Here is a 23,187-nt window from a genome sequence, read left to right as displayed (position 1 = left end):
GTAGACCTGAGTGGTGAGCTTGGATTTCTGCTCAAGTTCATACTGAATTTGTAGAAAATAAAATAATTGTAAAAGATAAAAAGGTGTACGCAAGAGACTGAAGGAAATATACAGTACTTAACCTCTTAACCCCCACATGAACCAAGCACATTTTCTCCGACCCAAATATAAAAGCAAAAAAGTGTCATAAGAGCAACCAAAGCACAATTTAAAAAAGCAGCAAGAGACAAGTTACAAAACTGAGCAACAAAAACACACCACAAAAAAATTGAAGAAAAATCATTTTCAAAACGGGACAAGAAAGTGCTGGAATAGCAACAAAAACACAACAAAAAAGTGACAAAAACACAACCAAAAAGTGGTGAAAAAATGCAACGAAAAGGTGACCAAAGCACGACAAACAAACCAAACAAAAAACACGCCAAAAACACTTGAGAAATGCAACAAAAAAGCAGCGGCAGCGTGACATATAAGTTCTTAGCTTTCAAATGAGGCATCACACTGGCCTGTAGGCTGTGAGCTCCACTCCAGAAATTAGATTTGGGTAAAACTGAACTGGAGAAAATGCGCTCAGTCAGACTTGCGGGTTGAGAGTTTTACTAAATGTACTTGAAGTCTACTACTTTGGTCGGGGATAACAGAAGCACAAATTCTCACGGACTCTACAACAACATGCTCATGTCATGTGTTCTGTGCTGGGGATGAAAAATGTGAAAGGGTTAATACAGCCATGTTTAGTTAGTGATCATGGGAAACTATAAGTTCTAATTCTGGCTCTTAGAAGAATGCAAAAACCTACACAATTATGTTTCTTTTACCCCTGTCTAATAAATACTCTCTTTTCTCATCCAATACCAACCAAAATAATACATCACTGTAATAGAATACTAACCTTACATTTCTGATACAGCCCCCAAAGCATGACAGGATATTTTTATTTATATATGTTTTGGTGAAATATGCCTCAGCGAGTCCCAATGCACAAGACGGGTAATGATTAAATGTCGTGTCCGGCCGCTCGTAGATACGTTCATCTGGGACTGGATCAATAATAAAAGGAAGCACTGTCACTTTGATGCGCAGCTCGGTTTGATGAAGAGACTTGGGGGCAGTGAGTGCACTCCGCTCACGTACGAACCAGATCAGGACAGAGCATGTACAGTGCATTGTTTGTAACAGCAGGAAATTACATTGCTGTGTATTTGGGTTAAAGATGAATTGTAAACTGAATTGAAATTGATTTTATTATAGTTTGTACGCAGCAAATGGCAAAGGCTGCAGTCCGCTTCACCTGTAAGCAACGGGAGCATAACCAATAATATAATGCAAAGTGGGCAAAACGACTAGAGGTGGTGTAAGTGGACACGAGGGTGACAAAGGGGAATGTTGTGTGTTGAACCCAGACGCACAGGACGGATAGATGGAGAGAGTAGAGCGGGCCCTGACACATTTAGGTCATGACGATGTAATGGCCACTCGTCTGTGAACAAGTGACAGAAACCGCAGGGAGAGAGAGCGCGGAGGAGCAGAGCTGGGGAGAGAGGAGGAAAGAGGGGGAGTGTGTTGAAAAGGATGCAACTTAATGACATAGGAGCCGGCTAACATTTCTGACATTGTTTCGTCGACTGAAATGCGAAAGTTCGGTTGACCTACTTGTTTTTGGTCGACTGGTCGCTTCCCCACGTCTAAAACGAGCATGCGATTGTGCCGGCCCTCATCTTTGTCCCACAGTTAATTCTTTAATGATGCCAACTCGTCTGTGTGATGCGTTCATGCCTCCGTGGGTTGGAGTGTGCGCTGTCCGCCACTTTTGTTTGGCCTCGTTCGATTGATATTTGCTGACACTTGAGGCCTTCGGACTGCGTGGGCCGTGGAGCCCCAGACTTCCACTGACGGAGGCCTGTCACTGCACCGAACCAGCTCCCATGTCTGTTTTACACTGTAGTTTGTGTTTCGTATCTCGATCTAGAAGCTGTAGCTCCGTCCAGGCCAGCAGCTGAAATATAAAACTGTTATTGGTTCATCAAGGTGAAAAACGGAGAATCATTTGGGGGAAATTGGGAGAAGTTGTGCCAAAAATAAGATAAAAGTGAGTAAAATAAATTTGGGGGGAAATGGGGCAAAAATAGAAGACAAATGGGGAATAAGTTGGGTTAAAACGGGGGGAAATATTAGTAATAAATAATGAGCAAAACATTTTTGAAAACTGGAAAAGAAATTGGAGCAAAAATTAGAAAAAAAAAAGTGTAAAAAAAAAAAAAAGAGATACGTTTTTTTTTTCTCCGTATCTGCTTTCGAAACTTTTTTTTTTTCTATACTGATTGTAATACCGGGTTTCCACAGGTCATTAAATTGATTCAAGGCCTTAAATGTTATCCAAAAGCATTGCATACTGGCATTGAATCTACATTTCTTGGAAAATTATGACATTGCTCAAGTATTTTACTGTACAAGTTCAGGAAAAATACCACAATTATGGTCTAAAACATTTTCAGTTGCAGTTTTGGCTGAACTTGACAAGTATTTTCTACTACACTACTACTACACTTGTGGCATACATATTGTGTGGTCTATATAACACAGAGCAATAGGCAGATGGTCCACTGTCCGTGCATTGGTGCCGAATTATTAATAGAAGCCACAGCTGCTTACAGAAACTAGAGCATCCAGCTTTATCATTAATAACTTCTACCTTTTGTTCCTTTAAATTAAGGACCAAGGACAAGTAAAAATAGCACCTACTCTCTCCGCGCATACAGTAGTTTCAATGAGCTGCTTTCCTAGTTCCAAAGTAAATGGAGATAGAGTTAAGGGCCTCTCCCTTCGGTCTGGAGACTAGTTGGAGACTTGAGTTTCCCACAGGTCACGGAGACTCTATACGACTCTTTGAGATCTTCTTGGTATCTGACAGAGCTCTGAGACATTGCAGGGACGTCATAGAAACATCTCACAGGTGTTAGGTAGGGCTGAAAGATATATCGTTATCGTATTGATATCAAGATATGAACATTCAAAATATTAAAATCGAAAAAGCAAGATATAAGCGATATAGATTTTCATCTGTAAAACTACACTCTTTTGTATTATGATTATATTTTCCTGAAAAATGCTTAGTTTTCGTCTTATCCATAGTTATATCTTATCGTATCGATATCGAGATATCTAGCATGAATATCGAGATATGAATTTTTGTCCATATCGTTCAGCCCTAGTGTTAGGACAACAAATAGTGTTTGCAAGATTGCCACAGCTGCTTGAGACCCCGCGACTTCTTGAGACCTTGAGACTTCTCGGAGACATGCGCTGAAATCGAACCTGTCCCTTTCACTGAGACTACCTGGAGACTCGCCTTATTGCCAGGGGATGTCTCGGAGACATCTCCGTGACCAGCGGTGACTCTAGTCTCTTTGTACTGTATGAGCGCAATCAATCCGAGTTACAGAGACGTTGCAGAGATTGCCAGTGGGTTTAGAGGGTTTTCTAATGTGTATTTGTATGTTCAGTGCACAATTATTCTTACAACTAAAACAAAAAAACATCTAAAACCATATGATTTTTTAATCTGTATTGTATACCATATACAGGGAACTTCACGTTTGACCCGTCTATTCCACCAATGCCGTGTGAAAAATCTGAGTGTGACCACCCGGGAATTCATCTCCAGATGTTCAGACCTCAGTCCCCTAGCTTGTATTGAATCCCATATAAACTATGAATAAAAACAGTATCAATCCTTATCAGTCACTAAAATAGAAAAGTTACTAAAGAGTGAAGCACATTGCACTGGGCAGACATTTGTATTACATAAACCTTTCTTCTGTGATACAATGACAGTGTTGTCAAATTAAAGGGGAATCTTGTATTATTAATGAACGTGTTTGTACAAAGTCTGAAAGAACACACTGACATTTGCGTCTTGTTTTGGGCAAAACCCGTGTTCAGTGGTTTGCGAAATGATAAGGACAGAGGCAGACGACGCACGGCAGCTGTCTCCTGTTATTCTCTTTTTTTTCTGTCTGACAGCAGAAGGCCGTTCCCTACTTTGACATTTGCATCCCACGGGATAGAGAGGAAGCCGTGAGCGGCGCAGACCGGGCATGAGACACAATTACACCTGCTCATTCACACATGAAACAGTACATGACAAGGGCTGCATAATGGTTCACAATCGAAACCAAATCATTTATCAAATCTCCGCAGTTAGTTTGGCAACGTGATGTCCTTAATTAACAACACGTCCCTGTATTCATGGGGATGTTTTTGCATGCATTGTATCACTTCAGCTTCTCCTCCATACTTCATTTAAATGTGCTGTGAATCTTGACTTTCAAATAAAGCAAAATCCCAGTTAGACAGTTTGCCAAAAGCGGCCCAGTCACGGATATGCAATCACTGTCGAGGATTTGGGGCAGGGATTAGTGGTTAGTTCATTTGAACCAGTGCGGACACTTCTTGTTGCGTGCGACTTTGCGATGACGGTGAAATATTTAAGATGTCAGCGTGTCCCTGTTTGTCATCCAGAACGCTCAGTCAGAGCTCAGACACTCCCTCATCCAGACCCCCGGCATGTTATCCTGCCAAAACAAGAACATTTGTCCAGGGGAAATATGAAGCCTCCGTGCCCCATGTCTTCCCCTTTTCAATTTCCTTTTCATGTTTCGTTATGCAGCTTTTTCCTGTCAGTGTAACGCCCTTAATAATGAGGTTTAGCAGGCTATCACAGCTGATTGGGATCAATGGGTGTCAGTATTGACTTGTGTTGGACTCACAGTGACGATAATGAACCTGTTGACACCGTCTGACACGCAGCGAGAGCAAGGCACATTTATTTATAGGGCACACACAAAGAAAACACAATATTTAAAATAAATCCAGATTTGGTGAAAACAATATTTGAAAAAAACAAAAGCAGCTCAGATCAACAGTGGTCTGTTGTTGCCAAAGCGAACCAGTTGCGTGGTGATTTGGTAAATGTTTACTGTGGTTGGGCAACGGGGGTTAAATGCCGCACCCCGGGACAGTATGTGTAGTATGTGCTCAGTTTTTTTCATGATTAAACTAGCTGAATTTAGGCGCAGATGCCAATAAAGTCGAGTGATTTGGTGACACCCTGTCATGTCTCTGGCTTAGAACATTACATCAGTGCACCCCATATTCACTGACCTAAATGTAAGATAATTACTGTGTAGGCCTGTAGGGCTGGGACAATACACTACTGCGTATTGCAGTAAGTAATTAAGATACATAATATGTTCATCTTAAAATGTGGAGAAAGAAAACTTGTCATGTGTCCAAAGTTTAGAAACTTTTAGTTAAAGGGACTATACAGTGTTTAAAAATGTTAAAATTATGTATTTTCCTCCCCCTACATGTTCCAGCCATGTCCTAATGTGTAGAATGAGCCCAGACCTGTTCACCACAACTGCCTCTAAAATCCTGCACTGTCACTCAAAAAGTTTTACTTCGGGTCTGAATTGCCGTCATGCACGAGCTTAATATAGAAGCTGCAGTTACACATGTAACCTGAGGTGGCAGTAGTGAGTATAAAATGGCTAACTTGCATCTAGCCTTTTAAGATTAAAAAGTGCATTAAAGGGACTAGATGCAAGTTTTTCATTTTTATACTCACTACTGCCACCTCAGGTCTTATGCGTAACTGCGGGTTCTATATGACGGTGCTTCGGACCCAAATTAACATCTTTTTGAGTGACAGTGGCAAAATGTAACAGAGTGCTGTTACTGAAGACAAAGGCGTGCAGGATTTTGTATACACCATTTCACAAAATTAAGGGTTGATTATGCTAACTGACCTTTTTGTCAATTTGGTGAAACTCGCATTCCCAACAACTGGACTCACATTAACAGCAACTTAAGTGTCTCATCAGGGCTCATTTTCGACAAAGGAAACGTTCTTCAAACTTGTTTCATTCATTTTATTTGTATTCCTTTCATAAAACCGCATATTTATACGAGCCACATATATTTTACACACTTTCAATGTTTGAGACATTTCCATGATCAGAAAGGAGCAGATGGAAGAATAATAATTTGTATATCTGACCCCTTTGTTCAAACTCAAAACATAAAACCCGTGCTCCAACATCATGTAAGCACATTTACAATGAACACATCCAATCAAAAATCTACTTAGTATGATGTAAATTGTTTCTTCCAGAATATTTTTGATGTATTTTTGTGATCCTTCTTTGGAGAACTCCACACTTTTACATCAACAACAGACCAGCACATTTGTTAAAGTTGTCCCATACAAAGCAACAAAAAAGTTGTAGTCAGTTTTGAAATATCCTCTATTTTCCAGCCCTGCTCTTTCTTTGTTAACAGTGTCTCGTCTGCTGTATTATAACAAGCGTCTTTATGATGTAATTACAGACAGAGGATTAAGGCCTGTGCATATGGCTGCTATAGGAGCACATAGAGACACAGAGGGGTTATTATGAGCTCATAGCATCAGTGTCCTGACAATAACAGCGTCTGACGGATGGAGGACGTACAGTTAGCAGCATGTTTACCACAGAGTCTGATGTGCAATCTGTGCCTGAGCTTATGGGGAGAGAGAGGAAGCGAGCGAGGAAGGTGCAGGAAAGAAAAGAGAGAGAGAGGAGAGTGAGGGGGGAGGAGGGGGAGAGAGAGATTACGCTGGAAGCCAAAAGAGGGAATGAGTGCATGAACAGGGAGAGCAATAGAAAAAAGAAAGTGGGTCAGCAATGTACATGGCCAAGTATTATGTTAACGTCAAATTACTCACCAGTGTTTTCCTTTGCCTGTTCGTGCACTTCGCCTCCCATTAATTCATCACACGATCAAGTAATGACTGTATTTTGTTTGTATCCTCCATTTTTTTTTATCCCCCTTTCATTTTACTCTTAAACTTTAAACAAAACTACTTTTCAATTATGAACCATTCGCAAGGGGTTTCAATGTAATTATACTTGAATTGCTTTGCTTTTTTCTTCCTCTTCTGGAAAAAGAACATTTGTCCAACGTCAAAGCCTGAAGTACTAAAAATGTTGAAACAGTAAAGTTTCTCTTGCAGATCCCAAAACAAATGCTTGATTTTTCTCTTCTGCACCTTTTATGTGTTTTTTTTGTGGGCAGTTAAATTATAGAAAGCTTTTTTTTTTCCTGGGGGTTGTTTTTTGGAAATTGCCAGCTGGTTTGAGCCTGAGGAAATGGCAACTCAAAAGCATGGGCTTTATGGCTGGACAGTTGGCCGTGGGTTGACTTGAGAACCAAAACAAAGATGTTAACTTAAATACCGCCTGCATCTCGTAAAATGTTTTTCACACCAAAATTAAATCAGCATTTCATTGATATCTTTAGGATCGTCATTTAACTTGCACATGTTAGGAATACAGGAATGTTTACGATAAAAGACTGAGTGAAGGGGTAAAGGCTGTGCTCAAACTGTATTGTAATAGGGACCAACGGGGGTCGCTGAGGTCTTTTGCTCAGGAGGAACTGCGTCTTTAAATGTCACATGTGTCAGAGAACACGCCCGATAATGCACTGGACATTTATAGAAACGGTCCCTTCTCATTTGGCCATTTTTACCGCTGTTTCGAGTTCAGCTTCTTCAAACTCACTCCCTCCCACGTCTCCTCTTTGCACCTGTTTGAAAGCCTCTCCTTTAGACAGGCGCGAACACAGAAAGCCTTTTACCTGTTTATTTCCCCCCCTTTCCCACTTGGTTCCTTGTGTTTTCTGTTCCGCCGCATCACTGTAGGCACTGTCCGGCACCAGCACCAGCCCCCGCACTCTCAGATTTAAACAGTTTCATGAATATCGCCTCTTGTTTACTTTGCCGGAGCTCTTCTTTGAGCCACACCACTATTGTATACAGCTCACTTTCTAAGGCTAGAGGACATTTACAGCCTATACATGAACTCAGTCGGGCCCATCGTGACTTGAAAACCCTCTTTTCAAAGTACACTGCAACCTCTGTTTGACACAGCTGGGAGCATGCAGTGTAAAAATGGCATCCTACCCGGAGGCAGTGCTTTCTCTGTCCCGTCAGGACGAACTCGGGACGCCCTGTGTGTGTGTTACCTTGACCCCTGACCTCAGCTGTCCCAGTAGTGACATTAAGAACTGGCACGATTTGCAGTTTCCACAGTAAAACCGTCACAATCCTATAATGGCTTTGTCACATGTGTGAAGCTGAAAATGTGCACGTAGGACTCGAATTCTTTGAGATTATAAAGGATTCTTCCATTACCACTTCTGCAGGTTTGACTGTTGCTAAACGTGCAGGCTTTATATTGCCTGGCTCTGCCGTACTACTCCCTGTCCATTCCACGCAGTGAATTAGTCTGGTCATGGAGCAATTGGAGCAGTTTGAGTGAAATAAACCAATTAGCGGACATGACAACAGCTGTAGTCCAACTCACAAAATATGAACTGAATATAAACTCACGTTGAGAACGTGGAGGCAAAATCCTCGACTATTTCATCCATCATTAGTTTTGGCTAATGTTAATGTTGATTGAACTAATAGCATAATGGTGGCAGCGAGTGACGTAACCTTTGTCATTTCTCTGTGACGGTCGTGATGGATCAGCCAGAGCAAGAGCAGGTTATGTGGGAGGGGCTTATGGGGATTCCGTGTGAATATCAGGAAGTGAAACTACTCAATATTTTTGTTAAAGAGTAAGATAAAGATGTGTTAGAGATAATTCCAAAAACCTGAAAATGCACAATACTCCCTCTTTAAATGCAGAAAGTGATTTGTAGTGAGGTCAATTTTAGCGCTGAAATGATCAGAGCAGTGTTAGAGGATAACATTATATCGCTATTTATCATACTGGGTCAAGCTGTAAAATCGTACTATCCGTGGGTCAAACTGTACAGTCAAGCAGGTCTGATGAAGCTGTGTGGATTTTTAAAACACAGACGAGCACCTCCTCATGACATCAGCAAGTGAAGGACAAGCGTTTGGAATTCATGCAGGATTAGCCAAACGTGCTTAAACAAAACACAACTCCAGATATCTTTAACAACATTATAAAATGTTAAATAAGTCCTTTTTGCAAAATACGGGCCCGTAAAACCCGTAAAGCACCAATTACCCTGCACATTGTTTCGGGGATCACGCAGACGAAGAGGAGAAGTGGTCAAGTCCAAGGACAGCAGTCAGAGTCATGTTTGTTTGACCGGTCAGATGTCTGGATATTTAAGATCTGCTTCCTATATAAACAGAAGCAAATTACCGCTGTTTGACAAACCAATTACACAGTAGACGGTAACAGACATAACTTAAGGTTCAGTTTGAGGTCTCAATCCAAAATAGAGAAATATACTGTGACAGAAAATACATGCAATAACTTTATTTTATTTTCCACTTTATATAAGAACTCTTGCCTTAACAGCTGTGTGAGATTTTTTTTATTGCTGTGTGGGTCTATTGTTAAAGCTACTGAAGTGGCACATGTGGAAGTGTTAATCCTCTGGGTGATAAACAGCTGCAGTGTATAACTTTACCTTCTAATGCCATAATGCCTAAAGACCATTGTAAGCATGTGTCGTAATATGCATTCTTACATCTCATCTTTCATGTGAGCGATTTGGTCTAAACCAGGACAAAACCATGTCTAAAGCCTGTGTCTCTTTCTTTATATGTCCACAGCCTGTCCGAGCGGGTACTTCAAGCCGGTGCCCGGGTCTGCGCCCTGTTCGCTGTGTCCCGCCAACAGCAGGACCAGTCAGGACGGGGCCAGCGTGTGCGAGTGTCGGAGCAGCTTCTACCGATCAGCCAACGACGTCAACTCCTCTGCCTGCACGAGTGAGTCACACGGTGGAAAGCACGGCTGGAAAACGAATCGCAATCGAATCACAATTTGTGTGGTTGCATTTAGCATATCACTAAGGAAGGGCCAGCCCTCACCAGTTTGGTTCCCCAGGCAATTATTAATTTATATTCATTAATAAATGATCAGTTATGCTGTTTTACTGGAAGCATTTATACTGACATGTCTTGGCCCAAATGGCATTGCATATTTTTCACAGATTTTTTGGCTGTGTTTTTTGGCTATACCAGTCCTTTTGGACAGTGGTTCCTAAAGTGGTGGTCAGGACCTCCAGGGGGGTCATGGGACACGGAAGTGGGGGTCGCAAGATGATTTTGAGACACGATTTCTTACATTTCTGACATTGAATTTGATGTGTTTTTTAAAATTAAGACAATTATCAAAATACAGTATCCAAACTAACATAATTGAACCAGCAACTTAACTTAAGTTATTTATAGTTAACTTAAATAACTATAAATGCTAATCACATTTTACAGAGAGGGGTCCTGAGTTGTTTGTTGAGTTGTTTTTGGGGGCCGTGGCCTGAAAAGTTTGGTGACCCCTGCTTTTGGACTCACTTTGGAGCTTTATTTCTTTATAATAATGATTATGATTGTTATTATTATTATCTATTTATCTATTTTTTAATCCAGAACACGTGCAATCATTGCAACAGTTTATTATAAGGAAGAGCCTCAACGTCTGCTGTAAATTTAAAAATCTTCACTGCGACATTACACAGCTCCCCGAACGTGTAGGAGGAAAGTTTGAAAGCTTGAAATTGTTAGTTTCAAACACAAAAGACCGTAAGTCTCCATCACTTACAGGCACTATACCTGGCTTTATTTCTCGAAATGAAACGGAATTTGTTTTGTCCTCCTTTTGCGTTGTCAACTCAAATATGTGTGGGGAAAAAACACATCTAATTATAAAACATTTGTATGAATTTGAACTTTCAGGCTATTTTTCGAGCATTTTTGTGAAGGTGACCCTGAAAAGTGACCCTGCAAGTTGCAATAAAGATATCAGGTATATGGCCTGTAACGTTCCAAAGTTATGTCCGAAAGCCATTAATATCGTAGATTGTAAGCGAAATGGATCTCGGAGTGTTAAAGAATGTAAGTGCGATTCGGCACCCCCTCCAGCAGATGGTGGCCGCACAAAGGTAGTGCATTATCCTCTGCTGAGAGCTGATATCCTGTGAGGTCCAATTATGTATTAAACCAGCTGTACTGGGTCTAGAGCTCATTTTGCTCTTTTGTTTATGGTTAAAAAGTGCACTGCGAGCTACATTTTAGTGGAAACAGTTTTGTCAAAGGTTGAAAGGCCCTCACCTGACCTGACCTATTCCATCCTCTAATGTTGACACACGGTTATATTGCAGTACAAAAGTTGATTTGAGTCTCGCTTCAGTTACGAGGCACAGTGTTTAGTTTCTGAGCGAGCACTACTTAAACTGCTTGCTTGCATTCCAAAGTTTCCTCTCTTAGTCGATTACGTTGCCAGCTCAGAGCCGTGTTAAACTTTTTAGCAGAGGCTTTCATCTAAGTGAGTTCCACATGCATTATGGATGTCCCACTGCTCATTTCATTTGGCGCTCGGCAGCAACGACTGAACATCAAAGAGGTCCCTGCGGTCCCAAACTCACCCAAACCTATTTTCTTTCTTGTTGTATTTTGTGAATGACTAAACCAGGGCCTAAACAAGAATTTAACTGGGCTGAACCAATACAAACCAATGAAAAACTAGGAAATGGACTTAACTATGGATCAGCCTGTCACGATAACAAAAATGAAGCTCAATTGACTCAAATCACAACGACGCCGCCCAAAAAGTGACCAGCACGCCAAAATAAAAGCACACAGCTCGTCTCATTGGTTAGTTCAGCAGGTACTTGCAACATTACAAGAATATAATTAAATACACACATTTTAAGTGTTTTGTCGTTGTTGATTGTTAGGCAGAAAGAAAGTTGAACTAATGAACTGTTGAACTAATGAATAAGATGGTGCTTTTATTTTGGTGCGCTGGATTGAAACAGGAAGTCACTTCTTGGGCGGCGTTGTTATGATTTGAAGTTAGGCACAATGTGTCAATTAAAGGGGCTAAATGCAAGTTAGTCATTTTATACTCACTACTGCCACGTCTGGTCTTGCATGCGTAACTGCACATATTAAGTTCGTGCATGACGGCACTTCGGACTCGAATTAACACCCCTTTGAGTGACAGTGCAGGATTTTAGAGGCAGTTGTGGTGAACACGTCTGGGCTCATTCTACACTTAAAACTCTGTATAGTCCCTTTAAGGCAAGAAAATATCTTGATAAATGATATTATTGAGGATTTTAAAGCATAACAATAACAGTATGCGTCAAGTTCTAGATGTTCCTAACCACATTTTTTACACACTGAAAAATTCGTCCTAGGCATTAATTCATGGGAGACTAATTTCAGCATCACCTATCTCCAGCCAATGATCGTTTGCGTTAGGGTCACACCTCCACCTCAGCCCATCAGCGTAAAAGCCACACCTCTGTAGTAGCCAATCATCGCCCTGGGTCCCGCTTTTAAGCCTCCAGCAAACATGGATCGTTCGATTCCCAGCTGCGCTGAGACCCACCCCTGCCCCATCTGAACCTCTTCTGCTTTTGTCTGTTTGAGTCTATCCAGGTTGAATTACATATTACATAGAAATATGAGGGAAAAAATGCAAATACATTTACAGACAATGATATTCAGCCCAATAATATATTGCTTATCTTTCATCTAAGCACTAAATACACTGGTCTTCTTCATAATTATTTTACTATCTTTGCCCCGCAGCGCCTCCCTCCGGCCCGGTGGCTCTTACCTGGGAGTATGAGAGCGGTGACGGAGGCGTGTCCCTAAGGTGGCGCCCCCCGCTGGACATGGGCGGCCGCAGCGAGGTGTGGTACGGCGTGGTCTGTCGAATCTGCCCCTCGCCCACAGTCACCAACTCCGGCCTGTGCTCGTGGTGCGGAGAGGGGGTCACGTTCAGCCCCTCTCAGACCAACCTCAAACAGACCAAGGTCACCCTCAACAACCTGCTGACCCGGGTCACCTATCTCATACAGGTGAGCAACACAGACGATGAACTGTTGTGGAAATTTTTATGGTTTTTAGGCCGTGCAGAGAAACCGGGCAGTGTTAACTTGTTGGTGCAAATGAATATCGGACATTTTACAGAATCGACTGTGCATCATATTTTAGCGGCAAACATTTTCCCTCATTCTCCACAAAAGGTGCGCTTCCACATAACGCACTTGTATCCCGCACGCCTCGGTCTAAATACTCGCCTTGTCACGTACCTACTCTACCCACACACGCTGAAACAGAACAGCGATAAAAAAGATTTTGGGAGCCACGATGAGAACAATTTTGACAAATGCTGCCTTTTGGTGGGGTTTATGTAATTATTCAGAGGTGCCAAGGCAAATACTAGAGGAAAGAAGCAGCTAAAAGTCAACTATGAAGGTAAGCTACGTGCTAAAGTTGTGCTAACATCCACAAAATCACCTTTATTAAATCTGTATGACCTGAATGTTAATAGTGAGGGCTGTCCTCTCTCGTTTGCCAATTTGAGTCTCGGGTCACGTTAGTCTCGGTTCGGTGCACTTTGGCCACGTCCCAAAATTTATGCCGAATTAGTCCTGGCCTGGGCAGGACTAAGCCTAAACAGATTGACCAGGCACAGGGCTGGGTGGGGCCTGCCAGTGGAAACACCCCATTGTCTTACCGGAAGTGCCAATACAATGGACGTGCCGAGCCATGGCAAAAAGAGGCAAAAGTGGGCGGAATAAGGTGAATATAGTAGACTAGGGTTGCACGATTAACCTTTATCACCTCAAAATTCGATTGAGCAACGATTTTTTTGCCCCTCTTTTAAGTTATTTTAAGGCACCTCCATTTTCTAGTAGCTGTAGTAATGTAATAAATGAGTGCCATGATGTGTAACAGCAGTTAAAAGCATGTACGCAGCTCAATGCTCAAGTGCATGAAAAATAAATCATAGGCTATATATACAAAATATAAAAATCGCAATTGCAATATCTGTCTGAAAAAAACATGTGCAATAGGTGAATCCTCCAGCCAGGTGATTCTGACCATCAGCCTGGCTCCACATCATGGAGATGGGTCCCCGGGCGGGCGCGGCACTGCCATCGACCACTGCTCCTTACGGGTTGCCAGAGCAGCATCGAAGGATGGGTTAAATGCAGAGGACAAATTTCCCTACGGGGACAATAAAGTATACAAACAAACAAACAAACAAAAATCTCAGTTTAGTTTGTTGTCAAAATCGTGTAGTCCTAATACTGTATATAGTGCACTTATTCTGTTTTTCCTTGCTCCAGATCATGTTTGGGTTATCACGTGTACTGCGGCATGGAGAAAGTACTGAGCGGTGTATCCGAATCGCCAGTGCACTAAAGTTTGCTAATCTTCATTAATAATGTATTTCTGCTAAGGGAAAGTTATCAATGATTAAACAGCTCAAGCTAAAGGTAAGCAGCTAGCGTTAGCAATTTTTGGTAAATGGTCTCAACTTATATAGCACTTATTTTTAAGCCCCGCATAGGCAACGTGTTTTTCTTTTGACCGATAGATACAGACAGCACTTCCGGAATTGCCCATGCATCCGGAGGGGAAAAACTTTGCTTTGATCCATTACTCCACCACAAAATGCTGAATGATAAATATATTTTTGGTATAGATTCAGAGACACGGAGAAAGGAACAAAGTGGTTCAACAACCCAAATGTGAATGCTAACCATTCTGCTCATGTTAGCTTTACGCTAATGCTAACTTATAGTTTTGAGTGGCAACACGGGAATACTGCCGACTGAACCACTGCAGCCGCAGCGAATAGAAAAGGACATGAGAACCGTCAAGTATCTGGAAGACACACTAAGGATTCAGAAAGAGAAAATTGACGCAGAGATTTCCACCCTAAAATCTACAAATCAACGTGGCCAAAACTGCTCGAGAGAAAGAGGTCGGTTTTGCAACAAAAACAAGCTGAAGCAGAATCTCTCTCAGCATGAACTTATTTTTGAGGAGGAAGCTGATCAGGCGAGAAACACAGCAAAGCTTTTACAAATGAAAACTGCATTGCACAACCTACAGGAAAAGATCTTGACTTTTGAAAATGAAGCGATGACTGTTCAGGCCGAACAGGACGAGAAAGTAGCCGCTTAGCAAACAAGAATCCGGGACTATGCTTAAGAGGTTGCCAGGCTCAAATCAGACAACACCGCACTTCGAGATGTTAAAATTATTCATGACAATACCATTTCTAGCCTGGAGCATGAGCTGGGGATCCAAAGGAAGACAAATGAGGTTTCTGAAAGAGAGAAGGCACATCTCAGGTCAACAATAACAGCCTTGCAAGACATCAATAACTGTCTTCAAGAGGCGACAGGACGATTTTGAATGTATCATGGCAGAAAGGAAAGGAAAATTAACAAATCTAAAAATCCCAGACTGTGATCTCGCAGATGTCGTCTTATTGCCACGAAAAACAACTGCCAAAGGATGAGTTTTAAACGAGAGAAGAAGCTGCAAAAACGTATGAAAGTGCAGCCCATAAGAAAGTAGAGAGGTCGTGTAAGCGGAGGTCATGTGAAGCCTGCAAAGTTAAATACGGATATAACAATTAAGCCATTATCGCTAAGACCAGCCATTTTGGACAACAGGCAACTACATCAGGCCTGACTACAGCAATGTTGTTACACTTTTAGGTACGATGTTATATAATAGCAACGTACCTAAAAAGAGGCAGCACTTTAGTTTACAGCACAGTAACAACATGGCAATAAGGTGTAAATAGCATTTAACTAAAAGTATAATAACATGGCCATTTTGTTTTACACAACAAGAGAACACACACCATCTTTGCTTCATGGAAATATGGTTACCCACAGTCATAACCAAAAATAATACCAGGAAACATAACTCTTCTTCATTAAGAAGCGTTGGGGATAATGTGCTGCGCGTTCACATCACAATAATCATATGGCAATACTTCATGATAATTTGATCATTACAACAAGACTCACCTACTTTGTTTCATGGTAGTATGATAAAAAAAACGTTCTTTGTGATGTCTTTGTATTGAATGAATGAAAACAGGACTAAAAACACATTATCCACTGCAGTGCTATTTATTTCTTGTCTTGTTATTACTGAGCTGAAAAGAGATACATGGTCAATTCTAGAAGCTTCTGAATATATTTAGTTGGTTGACAGGTTTGCATTACTTTAGCGAACAGTAACATTAATAACTAGAAATGCAATGGCTGCGCCATTGCGATTGACTGCGGAATTGCGGGAAGCGATTGCAGAAATTGCATAAACTGTTCAAATTGCATAAATATGGCTTAATTTGCATAATCTAATTTGCATAAACTGGTAAAATGCATAAAATGTCATGTTGCATAAACTGTATAAACTGTATAAAGTGGTAAAATGCATGAATGGGTTAATTTGCATAAATTATGTAAATTGCATAAACTCTTTAAAATTCATAAATACTAAATGGCATAAACTCTTAAGTTGCATAAACTGGTTAAATCCCATAAAGTGGTTACTTTGCATAAATTGTTAATATTGCATAAACTTTTTATATTCCATAAACTGGTCAAACTGTTGAAATGGCCTCAGTGCTTGATTGGCAGAAGCTGCACAAATGGCTGAAAGTCCTGAAGTCTCCCCATTGGCTGGATTTCCCCATACACACTAATGCGACAGGTCCACATACACACTAATGCAACAATTTCAAACTCCCGTATAAAAAAACTGGAAAACTGCAGAAGGCCAATTTTTTCTCAAAACCCACAAGTTGCAGAAGCTGAACCTGCACAAAGTGCAGAAATTGCAGAAAATGCAGAAAAAAGTGCAGAAAAGCATGGATTTGCAGCAGCCCCATTATAAGTCAATGGGAAAAATCTCCGACATTTTGGCCGATTGCGGAAAAACCGTAAGTTGCAGAAGTCCCAAAAGTAATAGCACCCTTCTCCTCAACATGCGGAACATTTTGATGCATAACTTGCATAAATTGCACAAAGCATGAAGGTGCTGAAAGCTCTAGAAAATCGGGAAAAAGATGGAAGAGGAATAATAATAAAGAACATGAAAACCAATAATTGACTGCGGAAGAATTCCGCAGTCAATCAAATAATAACAGTGTGGTGATAGGACATAAATACGCCTCATTACAATATTACCAGGAAACAATGGTTTAATATGGACAAAAATCTGATCTTGGTCCGACCACTTTATCTGTTAAGATGTAATTGATTCTTTCACACTTGCACATATGCCAACCTAACCTGGCTAACGCCATGCTGCTGTGTGCGCTCGAATTATTTCGAACTGCACAACAGCCTGGGGACCATGGCCGAAATCTCCGGTGGATTTGGGAACCAATCACAGAGCGAGGAGGGACGGCAAGACGATGACGCGCTATTCGATATATACGGAAGCTTGTAGATTATTTACGGATAATAAAAAAAAAGTTTATTTACGGATCCAACGTGACAGCAGCAGACACGATGGTATTTTTTGATCAAGCTTTAGACCTTGTTCTAAATAATTTAGCTCAAAAGTTTACAGCGGGTACGTCATACGTCATCTCATACAATGATACGATTGGCCATGGCCATTGGCTACGTGCAGACGCATGATAGACTTTTTTTTTTTTTTTCGTATCGCCCAATAAACGAGTATGGACGATCGTAAACCACACCTCTCCTACGAGAAAATGAATTGGTGGTCCCCAGACTAAATATCACTTGTGATTTTAGTCTGGTGTTAGCCAGGCTAATGCCAACCAGGAAAATACAGCAAACAGGCAAAGTAATGTTTTTATTGATGAATAAAGGAAATCACAGGTAATAACACGTAATAACTCCCAAATTAGTTTAAAGAGAAAGTGCAGTGAGTGGTTAAGGCTGCACACATTTGCAGAAGTTATTCCATTCTCAGCGTTGTGGGTTTGTGTTCTGGCTCTGATTATTTGCTGAAGGTCCCTCTCCCTGCTCTTCACCCTTATCCTTAGAGAAAGATAAAGCACAAAGATAAAGAACGATGAGAGCATCTTTGACCTCGAACGTGGCACACATTCAAATTCAAAAGTGCCAACAGCTGGCCTTAATCGTGAATCATGTCATGCGAGTGTGGTCATTTGCCGTTATTACCCTGTGCATGATGATATGCAGTGATTTGGGCGGCGTGGTGGCACAGCGGTTAGCACTCGGGCTTCACAGCAAGAAGGTCCCGGGCTCAATCTCCGGCTAAGAACATGTCCAATAGGCCTGGATGAATGATGTGTGAGTGAATGAATGGTGGTGATTAGATGACCCATTGGCACAAACGTGTGCAGCCGGACTTCTGTCAGTCTGTCCCAAAGGGCAGCTGTGGCTACGTGCGTACATGTCCATCACCATGTGTGGAATGTAAATTGTCCCATAAAGAATTTCGTGACCATGTGACAAATAAAGCCCTTTCCTCTGTATATTTTTTGTGGGTGGTGATGTGACCACACTCTCATGACAAGATTCACTGGAAACGTGTCAGCAGTCTGTGATGCCCATCTGTAAAATATTTTTCTTACTAAGTCAGAGTGCCTTGGATTGTCTCTTTCTTTAGTGATCTAAGAGCTGTTTGTATTTGAGTTAAATACTGAATTAAAACAATTACTACGCACCATTAACTGGGCTTTAACCTTCGACCTTTGAGCTTGGGTACGGTATTCACTGAGTTCTCAAACACAGATGTTATTATGCCACATGAAGCACTTTGACCTCCATATTCACAGGAGGATGCAATGGGGAGATAGCTCAGTTGTTCTAAACATCCACATTTTAACAGGCACACCCGGAGTTTTGAAGCATCAGGTTTCTAAAGACGATCAATGTTATCTGACTTGACAATAACCTTCAACAAGTACTTACTTTGGGACAATATTCTGGATATACTGGATATACTTCTTGCCAGAGTTTTCTATTCTGTTTGTGCAAGGTAATCTGGTCTCACAAGTATCTAAATGTTGGTGGTCTTTGCAATCCATCAGAAATGTGTGTGATGGGGCGTGACTGACTACTTTGTCACTCTCAGACGCCGCGCTTTTCTCTCTCCCCTGGCGCCGTGGAGCCGTGCTTTAAGAAACTGTCTCCTTGCAGCCGTGCTCACGTCCCACGGCCCTGTTGTCACAAACAGACAGTGGAAGTCCTACCTACCGTTCCACTGAACAAATGTCCAAAATGTTGTATTTATTCAAAGCTCTCAGCATCGTTGTTCACACAGTAAGCCACAGCTGCCTCGTTTCACTTTCAAAATAAAGTCTCAACAACAATTCCTTCTGACTCGCATACTTTGGTGTTGTTTTGAGGTATTTTTGAATCCTTGCATTTTGTGATACTTTATTGAATTACTTGTTGTGGTAGCAATGGGTCACAAGGCGTCTTTCAATCCCCTGTGGCCCCGGACCATAACATGCAATATCACACCCAATATATTATTTATAAAGGCCTGATTTTTTTTCCCCCCGTTTGGTTGTATTGACAGAGAAAATGCCTTACATGTGCCTGCTCTTCAAACACTGCGGCTGATATTAAAGTAAATAAAAATCAAAGCCTGTGTGTTTGTTTATGGACAGGTGCAGGCCATGAATGAGGTGTCGGCGCTGAGCCCCTTCCCGGCACGATACAACAGCATCAATTTCACCACCAGTCAGTCAGGTGAGTGCACTGGGACAGACAGAGGGAGAGATCAGAGACGTGGGAGGTGCAGAACAATGTACAAGGCGAAAAAGAGGATTTAATACATGAGCTGAAAACACGAGAATTCAGATCATTTGGTGTCATTGATCTCACAGTGGAGAAATGGCAGCTCTTAATACACAGTGAAAAGGTCAGCTGTCTGGATTCTGGACACATTGATTGGTCACTCCAGAGTCCACACCTTAAGATAAATTCACTTGAAATAAGAAAATAATAACACTAAACAAATCAATCTCCAACTTCAGGGAAAATACATGTAGATTATTTGAAACTGCAGACAACAAAGATTTGATTTTAACTATGAATCTGTCTTTCCGTTTCTCTGCTTCGTCTTTATTGTCTTTGCTTCCTGGACATGGGGTCACTGCAGGCCACTCTGTCCTGTCAGCTTCCATGACTGTCTGGGGAAAAAAATGGGACAAATGAGAGACTGGGACAACAGAGAGGGCTGTGAAAAGCAAGGATTTGAAATAAAAATGTGTATTGAGTTACATGTCATCGGGAAACTAATGTTTTTATGCAGTTTGTAGTTTCACTCACAAAGATTATTTAAGTATCCTTTAAATATTCATACTAAAATGTATTTCATTCTTCTTCATGTCTTTTTTTCTTAACTAAATGTGTCTCAGTAAAGCACCCGTTCATTCATTACATTAATGTTATTGTACTTTGCTCATTTGCAGCCAGACAGTGTCTAAATGATTTCTGTAAAGAGCTTTGTCAAACTCCAATGTTATTTATGCTCTAATTATTATTCCCTGGAGCTCTGTAACACTGCCCCCATGTGGACACTTAGACACTGCAAGTTCTCTTCAAAGCTGTTCCTCTTTACTGCTGTTAGCAACAAGAAGAACAAGAGTGTTTCACAGTTTTGACACATTACATGCAGTTTTCAGCATTCTGTATACAACATCTGGTTTCTGCTTGTGTCAAAGCTCTGCATCATCTTCCTGTTTCTCTCACAGTGCCCAGTATAGTTCCCATGATGCACCAGCTGAGCCGCGCCCCAGACTCTATCACTCTGTCCTGGCCTCAACCTGACCGGCCCAACGGAGACATCCTGGAGTACCAGCTCCGGTACTTTGACAAGGTGAGACAGAGGAGGGAGGCAGGCAAAGATGTAGACTTTAAAATATTACACTCACACCAAAAAATAAGCCGTTACCTGGATTTAACTAACTGTCACGATCTGGGGTTTCTGCAGTTGGTCATGTTTAGGTTCAGTAACACTATGAGCCCAAAGAGATCAGCTGAACATCCTGAATGACCAGGTTATTCTTCTTCCCTGATGGCACGGGCATATTCCAAGATGACAATGCCAGGATTCAGCAGTCTCACATTAGTTCAGGGAGTAAGAGACATAGTGGTCACTCTCTGCAATCGTCAATACAAGATCTTAGTGAAAAATTAAGGCTTTTGGCATCACAGAAGCTTAATTATTATTGATTATTCCACACACTAGAATGATGGTCCATATTAAAAGAAAAGACACACATAAAATCAATACATTTATCTCCTGTACAGGCACAGCAGCCAATGAGTCCATATACAAGAAGAATATCGCACTGAGCTTAGTCCAGGGTTAGTCAATGCAGTGATGATAATGTTCACTGAGTTCGAAAGCCTGCACATGCACATGCAGTTTGGCACACACGCATTTACAAACATTTGGCTTGCACTGTTCCATCATGGGACCCTCAGTAGCATCCGCATGGCATCATTACAGCCGCAGTTAGCTTTTGCATACTACTCTTTTTGTAGCGCCTCCAGAGGTGGGCTGTACACATGGCCGTGCAATACGCCTTAAAGAGTCTGATTTTAACAGGTGTTGAGCACATTCCAAACCTGCGGATCTGCATGTTGGCCTGTCCATAAAGCATGCGACACTGTCTGTAAATGAAACAATGCCACAGTGAATACGTGCTGTACTCAAAGCTAAAGGCAGTCCAACGAAATATTAGAGTGTGTGAACTTTTTTGCAGGAACTTATTTTTGGTCAGGTCATTCCTCAAGTAAGGGTTTCTTTACGTTCAGTTCAGTTCAGTTTATTAGCCATTTGCAGTATAAAAAAAAGTCTGCAATGAGCTCAAAGTGCACTGTCAATGTATAGAAGAACATAAGAAACTTAAGGGTAAAATACTGAACAATAAAAAGTCCGTACATAACATTAAAGTGCTCTGTTTAAAGTGTTTGAATGGCGATCAGTAGAACATTTCAGAGAGCGATACCTTAAAGGAAGCATCTCAAAATGGCCCTAGCAGGGTGGCCTGAGGCATCATTAACAATTTGTAAAGCTCGATTGAAGAGTGTAGCTTTATATGTAGCCTCCAGGAGCAGCCAACGGTCCTGTTGGCTGAGTGAACAACTTTGTTCTTCTTTTCTTTCAGAGTGAGACCAAACTACACAGTAATGCAGCTGGTTTCAGTTGATAGACTTTCTCATAACTTGACTGATCCCAAAAAAAATGTAATGATGAAAAATGAAAAAAACATTCCAGTCAGAGATACTACACAAGCAACACTGTATTTCTTGCTAAAGAATGAGTTCCATTATTGTAAGAGTATGTGCACTTTGTTACTGCTGGGTGCGGATGTGAGCCGGGGCACGTGCACTGTCTGAAGGCGCTCAGAGAATGTTTGTAAACAGAGCTGCCCCACGTCACACCGCATTCCCCTCTTTTAGCTCTGACCACAGTCTGTAGGTCACCGTAGTTCAGCCATGTCTGCCGGACAAATAAATGTTTAAAATGTGGACAGTTATTATGAAAGTATGGGATTATTCTCTTTTCCAATGACTAAATCTTGTTAAATTATCACCAATTCTGGCTCAACAAATTAAGAAGAATGAAAGCCTGTATGTCTGTGTGAAGAAAAAGTGAGACATACAAGTATGTGTAGCTATGCAAATACACCTATTAAACACGACCTTTCCACGAAACTGCACTGCCTGCGTGTTATATGGAGATGAGGCCTAATGTCAGCTTTGAACCTTTCATTCTCTTCATCAGATTACAGACAGAGCGGTAGTTGACGAAAGGAGATTTCCATTGCTGCAGATATCAGCCCGCTCTACACAGACGTCAAAAGCCTCACCAATGACATGTTTTGTGTAAGACCTGAGTCGTCCAGGAGTTTTCCATTGTAGCAAAAGGTTTCAAAAAGTAGGCAAGACGAGGCCTGGACATTTTATTCACACACAAAGCAATTCAGTTGGCTTTACAGAAGAAAGTACCGAAGATTACAGTTAAAATACAAATAATTCGAATTGACAAATGATTCAAAATGTTGCATGAAAAGGCTAAACTAGTCAGAGTGACCTTTTCCCTCTGCCTCTCAGGGTTCAGACGTGGACAGTGCTCACAGCGTGTTCAGTGAGACCAACACCGTCAGCGTCAGCGCCCTGCTGCCCGGCTCCATCTACGCCTTCCAGATCCGCGCCAGGAACGAGCGAGGCTTCGGGCCCTACAGCAACACCATCTACTTCACCACCCTGCCCCTGGGTAATGCCACTGTGGTACATAATGCATGGGAAGCTTTTTAAGACTCGTTAATAAGCAGAACTCATTAAAGTTTCGAATGCGTA

At 41.5% G+C, this 23,187-nt stretch overlaps 1 protein-coding gene across 1 annotated transcript in view; it reads left to right on the top strand.

Moving 5' to 3' along the window:
• Positions 1–23,187, top strand: part of ephb6 (eph receptor B6) — a 61,340-nt gene that overhangs the window by 33,115 nt on the left and 5,038 nt on the right. Inside the window, exons 6-10 of the mRNA XM_079562106.1 lie at positions 9,644–9,799; positions 12,629–12,900; positions 19,482–19,563; positions 20,571–20,695; positions 22,942–23,104. Of these exons, the coding sequence (XP_079418232.1) occupies positions 9,644–9,799; positions 12,629–12,900; positions 19,482–19,563; positions 20,571–20,695; positions 22,942–23,104 (798 nt within the window). The remainder of the gene's footprint in view (positions 1–9,643; positions 9,800–12,628; positions 12,901–19,481; positions 19,564–20,570; positions 20,696–22,941; positions 23,105–23,187) is intronic.

This window comes from Gobius niger (genome assembly GCF_951799975.1).
Source record: "Gobius niger genome assembly, chromosome: 8".
In the NCBI taxonomy this organism is placed as follows: Eukaryota; Metazoa; Chordata; class Actinopteri; order Gobiiformes; family Gobiidae; genus Gobius; species Gobius niger.
The sequence above is the reverse complement of the archived record's forward strand: the minus strand, read 5'-3'. Positions and strand labels throughout refer to the sequence as shown.